The sequence below is a fragment of the Hoplias malabaricus genome, chromosome 1 (genome assembly GCF_029633855.1).
Source record: "Hoplias malabaricus isolate fHopMal1 chromosome 1, fHopMal1.hap1, whole genome shotgun sequence".
NCBI lineage: Eukaryota > Metazoa > Chordata > Actinopteri > Characiformes > Erythrinidae > Hoplias > Hoplias malabaricus.
In genome coordinates, this window is record NC_089800.1 from 20,196,712 (window position 1) to 20,212,344 (window position 15,633).

Consider the following 15,633-nt stretch of genomic DNA (forward strand, 5'->3'; position numbering starts at 1 on the left):
ACTAAATTAACTATTTACAAGCAATTAACCATTACTTATATAGTAGTAACATATCAGCTGTAAGCACTTACACAAATGTATTTATATTATGTACTTTTTAAGATTCTTTAAATAGTTTATTAACTGTTTATTTACTAATGTCCTAAATATTTATGCATTGTAATACTTCAAGCAGACCTCTAATTTCTTTGAATGGAATGCTGATCCTAGAATTTCTAGTAAATGAATTCATCAGTAGTACTACTGCATGGTTGGATTAGTGTATATTTAAGTGTTCTGTTGATTAGAAGTTACTATGAGCCAGAAATACATTTACAATGACTAGGTTAATATGCAACTGTGGGAATTCAAACACAGAATAAAACCTCTAGACAAGTTAATCTTCAACCGCTTTCAAACAACAGCCATTCTTTTCCACTCAAACGCTATTCCACCTTAAAAACGCAGAGCTTCTGAATGTAATCAACCAGAGAGAACTGCCTTTCCCCACAATTATAAAAGTTCCCTTTAAAAGTACTTCTATAATGTTTGTACATTTGGATCAATAATGTACCTCTACCGTACCTTTTTTCTGAGAGTGTACTCATATATATATATATATAAAATGCAATATATCTGTGCTTGTTCATGATAAACCCACCTCACTTAGAAGTTCAGAGACAGATTTGGCAAACTGAGTTTCAGTGGTTTCTGACAGAAGAGAGTACAAACAATGTGGCATCTCTTTCCTGCTTTTCTCCTTGTATTTATTCTAGGAATAAAGCTTTCAATCAGTGTTTTCCCATGAAGATATAGAGAATACACCAAAATGAGAGTATTAACAGAGTGTCATGTTGTCCATATACATGGATAATAACTCCACTATACCTCACTCAGCAGATGAGACACATTTTTAGCATGCTGTGTGTCAAGTGTTTCAGGCAGAAGAAAGTAGAGTGCAGAGGACAGTGCCTTTTTCCCAGCCTCTCTGTACCTTACCTGAAACAAAACAAAACACATCAGTAAGTATTCGTCACTCACTAAAGAGAGTAATTATCATGACATACTTGGAAACATAACTAAATTGATAGCATTTCTATAGACGTATATATATATATATATATATATATATATATATATATATATATATGTAATTAAAAATGTCATGTCGTGTTCCTCTTCTGCTCCAGTGTGCCAATCACTCCAACTCCCAGGATTCCCTGAGAGATCAGCAAGAATGGTATCTCCCACTTCCACCAATTATAGAGGTACAGTGTGCGGTCCATTACCAGAGTACTGATCCACTATACCTTTCAGAGGGACTACTGGTAACACCATTGTTCTTTTTTCTCATCACATATTATGGCCACTGGTTATTTCTTGTGTTATACTAAGCATATTTCTGTAATATATTCCCAATTAAGTACTGACATTTTTTTTTTGTATTTTTAACATCCTTTGCCTTTTAATACTTTGTACCCTTTTTTGGACTTTGCTTGTTCTCTTGCTCTTGTTTATTGGATTGCCTCATTTTGATTGAACTGTTTTGGTGACAATTGTCTACTTCTGTCTTCCCTGAAAATAATAAAGCATTTGAAATTCAAGTTAAAAATATTCAGGTGATAATACCTTTCAGGCAAAAAGTTTTTAATACATTTTTAAATATGTTGTGAAAAATGAAGCTTTAAAGGAACACTACATAATATTTATATATTAAAATTACAGGGAGAATAGAGGGTGTGTCTTTGCTACTCTGTGCTCAGCACTGCTGAAACTATTGGAGGAGGAGGGCAGGAAACACCCTCCTTCCCTACCATTGATTTCAATACAGTGCTGTAAAAATGAATTACAATAGAGGGAGCCAAAAGAACAAAAGACCCAAATCTTACCTGGTGTTCCTTTAACTATTTAGCCCTGTATAACCACATGAGCATGATAATTCAGGTTTCAGTTTGTACCACACAAAATAAGTAAATTACAAACTTAAGTATAGTTATAAATCTAAAATTATATTGTAGGTACATATGACTTAATCAATAATTGCAAGCCATGATCTTCAAGGTACAACATTAATACAATGTTTCTAACTGAATATATTCCTTTCCACCTATTTTTTTTTAAACTCATGATCCACCAATTTAATTATGATGTAAATAAAGCCATTTAAATTAGAATTACCTCATTCTGCATCTGGGATAATATTTTAGCAAATTCAGTTTCTGTGGTCTCTGGCATCTGGCAATAAACACTGGAGGAGATGCTCTTTTTCCCCTGCTCTTTATACTTGATCTAGAAAAAACATTAATAATAACTTTATTGATTCACTCCTGTTTGGTTTATTCCACAAATGTCCACCTTTAACATTACTCCATACAGTCTGTAGGGTAATGCTTTACTCTTTTACCTCACTCAGTAAGTGGGAAATCTTGGCAGCAAACTGGGTCTCTGTGGTATAAGGAAGCTGGGAATACAGACTCTTCTCTTTATACTTGTTCTGTCAAGTAAAGGACAAAAAATAATAATAAACAAATGAATTCTAGAAGCTCAAACACAATTTATTTTTCCTTTTTCCACCCATTTTGCAAAGCGTATTTACATTCGACCAAGGCAGGGGTCGGGAACCCGCGGCTCTTTGATCCCTCTGATGCGACTCAGCTTTTGAAAATAATTACTGAGTATTTAATTAAAATGTATTTTATGTTAATTTGTTCATTTTCAAAATGTAATTCTATGAAGATTATTGCGATCTTACATCTAAAATATTTTAATACACGTCACAACTTCCAACGTGCGACACCCGCCAGTGTGCGGTTTCTTGAACTTTTTGACCGCTGACTGCACGGCACCAGTAAAATAATGACGGAACACAGAGAGAGGACAGCATTTTTGTTTGCTGCCAGTGGATAATTTAAGTACTACAAGGACTCAAATAGACATTGAGTATTTTACCTAACCTTCAACCCAACGTCTTTTTTTCGAGTTAAAAATGTTTTGTTGCATGCAGAGATGTTATTTATTTTTCTATGCAGTCGTTCATTGATTTCATAAATGTAACACAGTATAGTTTGTTTATATGTCGCACAAAGGCAAAAAAAAAACCTGTTATGCGCAGTGTTATTTCATTTAGAATTTCAAAAGGGTTTTGTGTCTCCCAGTGTTTTCTTCACTGTGTGAAACAGGTCCAAATGGCTCTTTGAGTGGTAAAGGTTGCCGACTCCTGGACTAAGAAAATTAAAAGAGGACAACTCACACAGCCCAAGCTGAGGTTTTGCTACAATCAAATAGACTGTGATGTCGCCAGAGGTGGACAAATATGTCACAGCCATTACTGCCATTATTGAACCCTTTTAAGAGCACAAGAGAAAAGGAAGCAAGTGAATAAACAGTCCCGAATTTAAAATATATTTATAAAGTGTTGAATCTGCGTTTGTGGATCAAGTCACTAGCCTGTTTTCGACTGTTTTTCCCCCCCAGTTTCCCTCAGCACTGACGGGTTGCTCTCAGGGCGTGACTCTGAATCCATTGGCTGCTGCCGTAAACCATGGACAATAACTCTGGCTGCTTATTGGCTAAAAGTGATGACCAATAAGCCGTGGGGTATCTACCCCTCCTTCCGGCTGAGGAAGAGTAGTAACTGAAACAAATTATCCGCCTTAATCTCACCTCAATACTACGGAACACAATGCCGTATTAGTTAAATACGGAACACGGCATTCAATGTTCAAATACGGGATGAAGGCAATTTATTTTATTTACAACCCTAGTCTGCAGCGAAATTAGGGACGTTTGACTTTAACGTCGTTAAATATAGTGCACCTTCAAACGCGTTCCACAATGATCACCCACTCCTAACTGTCTGTTATATGAAGCTGAATTCAGCGGTTTATTCGACATTTCGAAACTTACATATCAAACCCCACACGTCCTAAAACAACAGTGCCACCTAGCGGTAGCTTGTTCGCCTGCTGACCACATTTGTGTGTGGATCGGGTGAAACGTGAAAGTAAGTCTCGAAATCCAAAAACCCGCAAGAGGAAAAATCCCCACGTCACGGAAAACAGGCGAGTGACTTGATCCACAAACGCAGATTCAACACTTTATAAATAAATTTTTAATTCGACACTGTGACTTCCCATATATTTGCAATGTAAATTTAAACAAATGTATTTATTTTTGCATAAATTGATTATACATCTATGAAAAACTAAAATATGTATTTATGAATTTAACTGTATTTGTACAAATTTCAGACCATGAGACACAGAATGGAATGTATTTACAGTAATTGCTTTTCCATTATTTTAAATGGGGAAAATTTACTCGAGAAACGAACTTTTCTACTTACAGAGTAACGGAACGGATCAAGTTCGTAGGTAGAGGTTCCACTGTATTTGTGAACAGTGAAGCATATTTAATCTTTTACTAATCTCTCCATACCGCTTTTACACATACGTTTAAATATTTGGTAAATACATATGTTTTCAATAATACTAATTAATGCCAGTGTAAAATTGTTTATCATTCTAAATCATTTTATGACATTAAAGTATACACTAAAGTGTGTACCAACCAGCTACAGTATAAACAGTTCCTGAACCTTCAGTGTATAATCACTTCATGATGCATGTAAAGTGTTTTGTGTGTGTTTTTGTGTGCAGTGGAGGAATAATTAAACTCCCTCATATGCTCAGTTATGGTCTTTTAACAACATATATTTTCTATTTGTATTATGGTTCGAACCTGTTTTTGTGACAAATATTCTGAATACACGGTGTAGGAGACAAATTGTTTCTAATGAACTATATTCCATGCACTTTCACGTACCTTGTAAGTGTCTATGTCTGCAATCTTTGAGTATTTTTATTATTATTATTATTATTACCTAGAAAATTGTAATACTCACATCAGTCACTGCAACACTGCAAAGTTCTTTATGAGTCATTTTGGGATTTTCCAAGACAATGGTTTGGGACATCTGAAGAGAAAATACAAAGACAAAATAGCAGTGATACTGGTTTCAGGATGTCTAGGTAGACAATGTTTCAATGTCATGAGAAAAGTGAAAGGCACTCACCTCCACAATTTTGCTGCTATCATGTGTAGTAACCCTAGCATCTGCAGTAGACATATTTACAAAACAAGAATCTAAATTATACGAAACAAAAAAAAAAATGTTCTTGTAACCTCTGGCCTTCAAAAGAGTTCTGCTGTTGTACAAGACTTTCTCCTTTGTTTCATGGGCATCATAGGCTTCTTATCAAAGTCTGGTCTCCCGATTTAGAAAACACTTCAGTGTTATCATGGCAATGCCATTGCTGTGAATCATGGGATTGGTATAGCCACAAACAAAGAAGAATGCTCCAGCTCAAACCTTTGTAAATATTAATGTCTTCAGGTCAGTTCACAGTACTGGATATTTATTTTGTATTTCTGAGAAATGTTTTAATAGATCTTTAAAGATTGATTTCCTAATTATTGAAACTAACTACATTAAACAAAAACAATTGCACAGCTGCAGTTAAAAGACGTGAGTTCATAATGATTGATAATATAACAGGTTAATGTATGAATAATAAATAAACTTTTAATAACAATAGTGAACTTCCTTAAAATGTGTAGAGCTTCAATACATTCTCCACTGTTTGCGGTATCAGAAATGAATGGCCCTTCATGAATGGTGTAAAATGTTAATAAACAAGCTCCCTGCACATTATATTACAAAGCCTGTATTCAGAAAAGCTGGGACATTTTGTAAAATGCAATAAAAACAACAATATGAGATTTGTTCATCGCTCTGAAGCTTTATTTACTGATAAAAACACAAAGAAATACCTTTCCAATGGTTTCACTGAACAATCTGATAGTATTTGAGGCCTACAACACACTCCAAAAAAAAAGTTAAGACACAGGCCCAAAATGTAATAATAATAATATAATAATAATAATAATAATAAAATCTATTAAAGGCACAAATTGAAATACATTTATAACATATATTCTATCCAATGCATCAGCTGAAAAAAATAAAGGAAATAATAATATAAAACTTTAATAGTCCCTCAATGGGGAAACTCCCAAACAAAACAAACAATAAACTATATGCACGTAGCCTAAGCTTAATGGTCGAATTACATTTGTAAACTGCCGTAGTGCATTTGATGGTCAAAAAAGAAAATTAACTAAAAGAATGCATGCATGGATACATTGTATTTTATAAATTAATAAATAATTTATTTTTAGTAGCGGTTAGATCTTTTAAGCAAACATCAGTACATGAGAAAATGAGTGTTGTTAAAATAGGGTAAAGTATATTTCTTACAAGTTTTCCAACAATGATGGTCTCTTTTTGTGTTTTTGAAGACATCTTCGGTTTATGCAAAATTTACCTGCCCATCATGCATTGCTGCATGACTCACGCTGCAAACTTACATAAAATAAGGAAATGTAAACTTCTATAAGGATATATTTTTGATAGTGTTACATTGATATATTTCAACGAAACCATATATTATCGTGTATATATATTTCAATTTACCATCATCCAGTTATTATTCGATCTTGTGATCTATAAATTCTTTCATGGTCTCATCTTGCATTGACTGGTCCGATGGTAGTGGGTAATTATAAGATTGCTACAGTCAGTTTCAGAATCCTTGTTTCTTCTCTCCCCTCTCCCATTGCCGACCTTGACCAGTTCTTTTTTTGATAGATTCCATCATATTTTACGTGGCGTTAGACCTTGTTTACTATTTAATCCAGCACAGTATTTTTTTTTAACGCTGGCAGCGAAATAGTGCCTTCTTCGTTGTATATACACTGCAGATTTTAAAAAGTAGTTTACCGCCACCTACCGTTTTAGCTTTACATACAAAAACCTGTAAATCACTGCAGAAATGCAGACATATCGAGGACCAGTTTTGTCAAAATATAAAAACACGCGCAATAAAATAGCTATTTAAAAAACAGACAACATTAGGTATGGATTATTTCTATGTATTGTTTTATTTTATTGATTGATTTATTCCTTTGTGGATTGTTATGGACACATGACAATGAAGAGACATGTTTGAGCAAGCAAGATCAATACACACACACACACACACACACAGACATTAATTTCACCACTTTTTAAACCTAAATCATGTGTAAAGACTTTTATTAGTGTCATATTTAGCCTATTCCATTTTCATCTTAATAATCTGATGCTCGGAGGTATCACTGAGATAATTTGTGATTTGTGAAATGTTAAGGTTTTAAGAGAGAGAGGGCACCATTGTTTCTTGTGAAAGAACTGTGTCACCTTTTGACACATCAACAAACCCAGCCACCACGATGCCCGATGTCCGATATCCTACACTCAGCATACCTCTGTAGTTCCATGGCTTCAATTTACATAAATATAGTTGAGATTATCAAAAAAAAAATTTGCTCACATGGTCAGTATATATACACAAACACCTGCACACACACATTTACATACACAAATCATATGTAACTGTATATATGTTACACAAATGTTTTTCATAGAACAATTCACTTCAGACAAGTTTAACAGATTTTTAATCAAAACTTTCACAAAATATTATACAGAGAAAATACAAAGACAAAGTCTTTTATATGTTTTTTTTTATATATATAATAATAGGCAACAATGTCCAGTCCTCTAGCAGCATTTCGTTTAACAAAAATGGGAACTGAGAGACAAATAAAATAAAAAATCCTCCCTTTCACCTTGGATGCATCACTATGCCACAGCTGGGATAAAGTACTGCAGAGACATATCTTCTTGGAGAAGAATCAAATGAATGATCCTTTGGTCAACAATATCTGCAAAAAACAGAAATTGTAAACCTGTGAATGCACATATAAAAAGCTATATTGCCTTACAAATATTTGAATCAGTGCAGCACTATTACACATGGTCCACTCTCTAGCAGTGTTTTGTGAAGCATCTTGTCTGGTGTTTTTCTAAGCTCTCTTTTTTGACGGTCAGAATGAGGAACAGCATGGGCACAATGACAGAAAAAAGGTGACATTTCATGTGGTGAAATCTCTCAGATATTTTTAAATCTGCTGCTACATTTGTGTAAGGTACTCACTGCACATGGATTTGTTAGGGTTGACTTGCTGTCCCATGAGGAACTGCTGGAGCTTCCTAATGTCCACACGAGCACGTGCCATGTCTTCAACATCTCTGCTCTGATCTTGACTCTGTGAGGCACTGTCACCTGAACAGACGGATGAGCTTTAGAAAGAAAGCGCTAAGCAAGCCGACAAACTATTACGTGTTTAAATATTTCTGGGAGCTAAACTAATTCAGACTCATGGTACAACACATTTTGTTGTGTGTAAATAAAATGGATGACTTTTAAACTATGGCTGGATATCAAATGGCCACTTACTTCTAATACTGTGCACTGTGTGAGTTATTAGTTCATTTTGTGTCCTCACTCAATAGTTATGTGGATTGAATAGAAAGCAGGGAGTCATTTGATATTCAGCCTCTGACCATGTGTGATTAAATATCTAATAGACATTTTTATTATAAATCAAACAAAGTTTCAGGTACATGATATGGTGCTCTTATGGACAGGCCACAACAAAACTGTAGAGTCCTTACTGCAACCAGACCCCTCTTCATTTAACCCTAGAGTTAGACTGTGTTCACTATAGAAGTGGGGGTAGTTTGTGGGTGTTTATATTAAAATACAGTGGGAAGCAGCAATTAGCTCTTTGTTTCGAGTTAAATCAATAGGCTCAGTTCAGCAATAAGAGAAGGCGAGTTTTTGGAGGCGAGAGTGTATTTGCTTATGCAAACATTACAGACTTAACCTTTTGACATCCTTTTGGCTCATATTATTTATGTCACTAAATCACAAGACCTACTGGCTGAAGGCAACACAATAAATCAGCCAATATTTCTCTTTGCACAATACCAACAGTGCATCCTCATTTAAGGAGGTTGAATAATTCTGCAAGGCACTGTATAGAACGAGAAAAGTACTTTAACTTGTAACTATCTCAATGAGACATAGCTCAACTTTCACTTAAGTACAGGATTGTTTACTTGACTCTGCTTTCTGTGTAAATATAAGCGCTTTAATAAACATTATTTTAATTATTATTATCTTAAAGTAAATCTAATACTGGAATATTGGCACAAATACTGGCACACAATTAACTATGACTTAAACCGATCATTTTATGCCAGGATCCTTTTATCAAACTAAAAATTGGCAAGTGGTTTTCTGGGAGCCCTATTTAAAAAATGTCATTTCATGTCTCGTGTCAATACGACGAATGTCTCACTAAATTAACAAGCTAAAAATCACAATTCACAGCAAATTTTTGCATATTTGATTTTTCTTTTTTGCACATAATACTGCAAACTCACTCCAGGGAGGGTTGCCAAGACCTTTAAAATGTGTCGTCACAGACACCAGGTCTGTTTCAATCTTCAAATTCATTTCACCATTTAGATTAGCCTCCACTACCTGAAAGTGTAAGAGAGAGAGAGAAAAAAAAGGGCAAAATGAAATACTAACAAGGTTAAATTGCTACTGTAGTTTCCTGCTGAAGTGAATAGTGTGTAAGTGCACATTGTTTATTCTACAGGCTATTTAATCAAACACAAACCGAATTTTAGTTTACCTGTGGCTATAATCACTTGCATAAAAAAAAAAAAAAACGATAAACAAGGAACCATCTTTAAGGAAAAGTCTTTCCACCTCGACGCCTAAGGTAATAACACCTTTAGTAATGGCTGTAATACAAGACAGGGTCAACAATATTAAATAATAAAATATCAACTTTTAATTATACGGTTTAGCAAAATGAACTAACAATCAATATACAGTGAATGAACCTGTCACAGAAAAAGTCTGAGAGTGACATGGAGCTCATCATAAAGCATACCATAATTTACAATGATAGTCCAACATTAAATACACACCAGAGAGGTAGATGTAAAAATATGGTAAAATTCACTCAAACTAGTCAAGTGAGGTGTGTATACTGTGTGCAATGTGTGGGGTCTGTGATGTGTGTAGTGCATCAGATTCTGTGTGACATTTTTGAGTGTGTATGTGTGAAGTATCTCAGGGCTCACTGCTCATTGCTCAATCATTCATTCATTCATTATCTGTAACCCTTATCCAGTTCAGGGTCGCGTTGAGTCCAGAGTCTACCTGGAATCATTGGGCTCAAGGCGGGAATACATCCTGGAGGGGGCACCAGTCCTTTACAGGGCAACACACACTCACACATTCACACCTACGGACATTTTTGAGTCAATCCACCCACCAACTGTGTTTTTGGAGAGTGGGAGGAAACCAGAGCACCTGGAGGAAACCCACGCAGACACAGGGAGAGAACTCAAACTCCTATTGCTCAATCATGTATCAACAAAATTATATTTAGAAGCATGATATAATACACTTTAAAATTTTAACTTAAGTTACCACACAAATTAACACAGCAGGTTTCACTTCGAGGATTTAGTAATCTTATGTTCAACATACACTATATGCACAACAGTACAGGAACACACACAAATCCTTAATTACAAATCCTAATCACAGAATTCAGGTGTTATAAGCAGTCCCATCGTCACAGGTGTATAAAAGAAAGCACTTAGCCATGCAGTCCGCCTTTACAAACATTTGTTAAAGAATTAATTCAGCTTACTGTATAGCTACTGTATGTGAAATACCTTCCCTCCAAGGTATGAGGAGGGCAAAGGTGATAGGGGGCCCAACCCATTTTCATTTGTATGGATTTACAGTGGGAAATCATAAAATCTCCCACAGGTGTAACGTGTAGGTGCCCCGTTACTTGTGTCCCTATAGTGTATTATGAAGTCTATATCATAATTAGATTAAAATTATTTAAAAAGTCAAATTCAGTACAGTTCAGGGTACTCCCCAGTTCCTCATGCTCACCAAATAGTTGGAAAGGTTTTTCATTCTGTCCACCACACTCTTCATGGTCTTCAGAGGGGGTAAATATATGCTAACCTACATATAAAATATTATTCACAGTTAGACCTCTTACAATAATACATTTGCCACAGAGCAAAACCTTACAAAATTCTGGTATGTGATAATCAATGGCATCATGCAAATTGACAGACATACAAGCTCCTTTAATCATTTTTTATAATCATTACCTGTCACACACATTTACCACCATGAAACTAGATGAAATCCTTACCCGTATTAAATCTCTTTCACATATACCATTTAAAAACAACCACTGCTGTGGTTGCTAATCTCACGCTACTTCTGCTAGGACATCATTGTTAAAGAAACAAAAGCTCTGTCTAAAACACTCATTTTTGGCATAAGCAATCCAGGTCAGTATCATTTCAGATACAGGGGACAGAACAGGTCAGACTTCAGACAAATGAACACTTCAGTCACAGAAAAAGAGACATAGATGCTTACATCAAAGTCTGGAACACTGGGTTCTTTAAAGTCATGCCAAAGTCGTCTAGGAATTATGTCCACAGGAATGTCATGGGTGACAATGCGACTGACGGAAGACAATGAAGGCTTAGAGGATAGAGAACAGAAAATTAATAATTATTATTATTATTATTATTATATATAAACACAGTATTCACTCATTAGCCTTCTCAGTGATATCCCATTCTTTATCAATAGGATTTAATATGCACCCTTTGCAGCTATAACAGCTTAAACTCTTCTGGGAAGGCTTTCCACAAGGTTTAGGACTGTGTTTATGCACTTTTTTTGACCATTTGTCCAGAAGCACGATTGTAAGGTCAGACACTGATATTGGATGAGAAGGCCCCGTTTTATCAGGTTGTGCACAGGTGCAGAGTCATGTTGGAACAGGAAGTGGCCATCCCCAAAATGTTCCCACAAAGTTGGGAGCATGAAATCACCGAACAGAGAAGCGTGATTGGTCACTGCAGAGAACACGTCTCCATTGCTCTAGAGTCCGGTGGCAGCGTGTGTTACACATCCAACACTTTGCATTGTGCTTGGTGATATAAGGCTTGGATGCAGCTGCTCGGCTGTGGAAACCCATTCCATGAAGCTCTTTACGCACCGTTCTTGAGATAATCTGAAGGCCACAAGAAGTTTGGAGGTCTGTGGCAAATTACTCTGCAGAAAGTTGATGACCTCTGTGCACTATGTCATTTTACGAGGCCTATCACTTTGTGGCCGAGTTGTTGTCGTTCCCAATTACTTCCACTTTGTTCTAATACCACTGACAGCTGACTGTGGAATATTTACTAGCAAGGAAATTTCATGACTGGATGCACAGGTGGCATCCTATTTCAGTGTCACGCTGGAATTCACTGAGATCCTGAGAGTGTCAAGTTCTTCCACTAATGTTTGTAGAAGCTGTCTATATATATGTATATATCCTTTAATATTATAATAATCATGTTAGTTGTATATATAATATTGCCAAAACTGATAAATAATAACAGTAACTCATTTGAATATATTTTTACAAAAAAACATACTTGATGGTCTTACCAGTTCTGCGGCTAGAGTGAGACAAGGACAGTGCTTCTTTGTTAGCTTTATTTTGACAGTCTTGGCATTCTGGGCAGTTTTCAAAGCTCTGGATAGATTCTCTGGTGCTACTTCTAAGCAGATTTCATTAGCTTCTGTTGACACACCCTCCAACTGATATTCATCAAAAAAATTCACCTACAAGAGAGTAAAACATTCCATAAGGTACTTTGCTCAGAATAAAATAATTCACATTTACAAAATCAAAATGCTATAGTACACATCATTTATAAAATATTCCACAGAAATGTCCACAGTCAGTAAAAGTATAGCTGCTAATAAATTTGTTTCAGAGATGTAAGGTGAAACTAAACCAAATCAAGAAAACCTGGACAATAAAGCTGAACAGCTGAGCACCTCATTATACAAATATGGGGTTAACAATTGTTAAAAAAAGACATGTAAATTCACCTGTAATAACTCGCACCACATACTGACTCCACCATTGGCAACTTTGCCAGAAAGGACAAAATACATGTTGTCCATCGTGAGCCGCAGAACACAGGTCTTTGTGAGTTTTGTAATGGTATTCACCACACCTGTAAACATATTTACATCAGTAATACTTCACAATCTCTGGTTTAGGTATAAAAGCTACTAAACTTTTAATTCAAATTATTGACACATTAAATGCTACTTAAATGTTTCAGGCACCTGCTGTTTTAAAACTATATAATATATATTTACAATGTAATGTCAGCATCATTGCATACATTTCAGCAGTTATGCCTTGTTTTATTTTTTCTAAACAAATTTTTAAAAAAATGGAGCAAATAAAAAAATCCTAACATTTTTTTTCACTTTATTTCCATTTCCTCAATTTATATCTTATTTAGATTAAACTATTATTATTTCACTTATATTATTTCATACATTGTCTTTAACCCTTATCCAGTTAAGGGTGTTGGTGAGTCCGGAGTCTACCCGGAATCACTGGGCGCAAGACGGCAGTCCTTCACAGGGCAACATACACTCACACATTCACACCTACAGACATTTTGAGGTCTCCAATCCACCTACCAACGTGTGTTTTTGGAGTGTGGGAGGAAACCAGAGCACCCGGAGGAAACCTATGCAGACACAGGGAGAACACACCACACTCCTCACAGACAGTCACCCAGAGGAAACACACGCAGACACAAGGAGAACACACCACACTCCTCACAGACAGTCACCCAGAGGAAACACACGCAGACACAGGGAGAACACACCACACTCCTCACAGACAGTCACCTGGAGCAAGACTCAAACCTCCAGGACCCTGGAGCTGTGACAGAGACACTACCTGCTGCGCCACCGTGCCGCCCACTATTATTATTATTACATTATATTAAATATATCACACAGCCATAACATTAAAATCAGATCTTTGTTTCTACAATAAGTGTCAATTCTCCTTGCTTCAAAGACATAATTGACTACAGCCTGTAATTTTAGAACTACAATGAGCTCTAATATGGTCAGTGTAGCTTTGTATAAACAAAAAGGTCATAGCTATTCATTCATTCATTCATTATCTGTAACTGCTTATCCAATTCAGGGTCGCGGGGGGTCCAGAGCCTACCTGGAATCATCGGGCGAAAGGCGGGAATACACCCTGGAGGGGACGCCAGTCCTTCACAGGGCAACACAGACACACACACATTCACTCACACACTCACACCTACGGACACGATCGAGTCGCCAATCCACCTGCAACGTGTGTTTTTGGACTGTGGGAGGAAAGGTCGTAGCTATGGTACACAAAAAAAAACAACGCAGAAACGACATGGGGACATAATATCTAAGGTTATTTAATTAACATAATAAAGTAGCTGTATCTGTTTACGTACGTGTGAAATGATTGAGACATCCCACGTCGTTTATCTTGGCTCGAAACTTCATTGTCACTTCAGCTGCGAATACACAAACTTAACAGATATTTACTTCTCTACCGCTTCTCTTCAACGAACTACAGATTACCGCCACTCAGTCATGAGTGCAATGCTCCCTCTGGAAACAAGAGCTCATTCATGGTTCCCCACCTCTCTGCATTTTGTTAAATAACTAGCTCGCCACATTATAATTATAATTGGCTGTGGCTGGTCTCTGTCCATTCTGTTGGGTGGGAGTTATTCCGCTGGCTACCTGCGAAAACATACTTTGTGGAATACACAGCTGAGTAGCACTTTTTATAAACAAATTGGAATAATTTATTAAAACACAGTCCCCTCGGAAAATTATGTGTTCTATCCATTCTCTTCATGTTTTAAACAAAAGAAGTGGCCCAGAAAACCTAATGTAAGATGTTTTGAGAGATTTCGTTTTTAATTATATTTTCTCTGTTGGATTTTAGCAGAAATATATTTTGCTTATGTGACATCAGATGTGTCAAAGAAGAAATAAGAGAAATATATATATATATATATATTAAAATCACTTGCCAAAGAAACTGTCTCCCAGAGCATTTAAGTTCCAACACACCCACCCCCCGTGGTTTGTCCAAGGGGAGACACAGTGCATGCTGGGAACGGCCCTTCAGGCCCTTGCCTAATCTGGGACCAACAGCACACGATTATATTTAGTTATTATCTGGTTTTCTGATATTTTTCTAATACAAAAGTTTCCTTGAAATATGCTACATTTGCATGAAGAATTCCATGTGACAAATGTAAAAATGTTTCTTGATTAGACTTATTTATTTCCCAGGATACTATCCACGTACCACATTTTGCACATATTAAGTCATTATATTTCAATATACAGCCATGCGTGGAATAAGTCATATATTGACTCAATATATTTGTCAAGATATTTGCCATGAAAAGAAAAGTACAAACATGTTCAGACAAGGTCCTTATTTTTAAAATATCAGTTGTTTGTTCTTTCTTCAGTTTAGATATTAATATTACAAAAAAGTCTAATAATATTATACAACATTTATCAAATATTTTATTAAAGAAATTTACCTAGCGAGAATGACATACAGAGGAAAATACTTGAAATATTTTAATGAAACTTTTTAATGACCCTATGCCACTAGATGTCACTATAATATTAAACAACGGAAACAATTGTCTTGATCATATACTGAGCAGCCACAAAATTAAAATCACCTGCCTAA

At 35.8% G+C, this 15,633-nt stretch overlaps 2 protein-coding genes across 4 annotated transcripts in view; both read right to left on the reverse strand.

Annotated features, from left to right (window-relative positions):
• LOC136664318 (nebulette-like) overlaps positions 1-4,005 on the reverse strand; it is a 38,546-nt gene extending 34,541 nt beyond the window's left edge. For all 3 annotated transcript variants that reach the window (XM_066641458.1, XM_066641463.1, XM_066641454.1), the window contains exons 1-5: positions 3,886-4,005; positions 2,384-2,473; positions 2,158-2,268; positions 868-978; positions 641-751 (exon numbers count right to left, since the gene is read on the reverse strand). In XM_066641458.1, the coding sequence (XP_066497555.1) occupies positions 641-751; positions 868-978; positions 2,158-2,214 (279 nt within the window). In that variant the 5' untranslated portion in view covers positions 2,215-2,268; positions 2,384-2,473; positions 3,886-4,005. The remainder of the gene's footprint in view (positions 1-640; positions 752-867; positions 979-2,157; positions 2,269-2,383; positions 2,474-3,885) is intronic.
• A 3,596-nt stretch (positions 4,006-7,601) lies between these two features.
• Positions 7,602-14,564, reverse strand: hus1 (HUS1 checkpoint clamp component). Its single transcript, XM_066686969.1, has 8 exons — positions 14,363-14,564; positions 12,942-13,069; positions 12,492-12,668; positions 11,424-11,531; positions 10,920-10,994; positions 9,374-9,473; positions 8,079-8,207; positions 7,602-7,806 (listed from the first exon to the last, which is right to left on the reverse strand). The coding sequence occupies exons 1-8, from the start codon at positions 14,412-14,414 to the stop codon at positions 7,724-7,726; spliced, it is 852 nt and encodes a 283-aa protein (XP_066543066.1). The 5' UTR covers positions 14,415-14,564; the 3' UTR covers positions 7,602-7,723.
• Between the last annotated feature and the right edge of the window lie 1,069 nt (positions 14,565-15,633).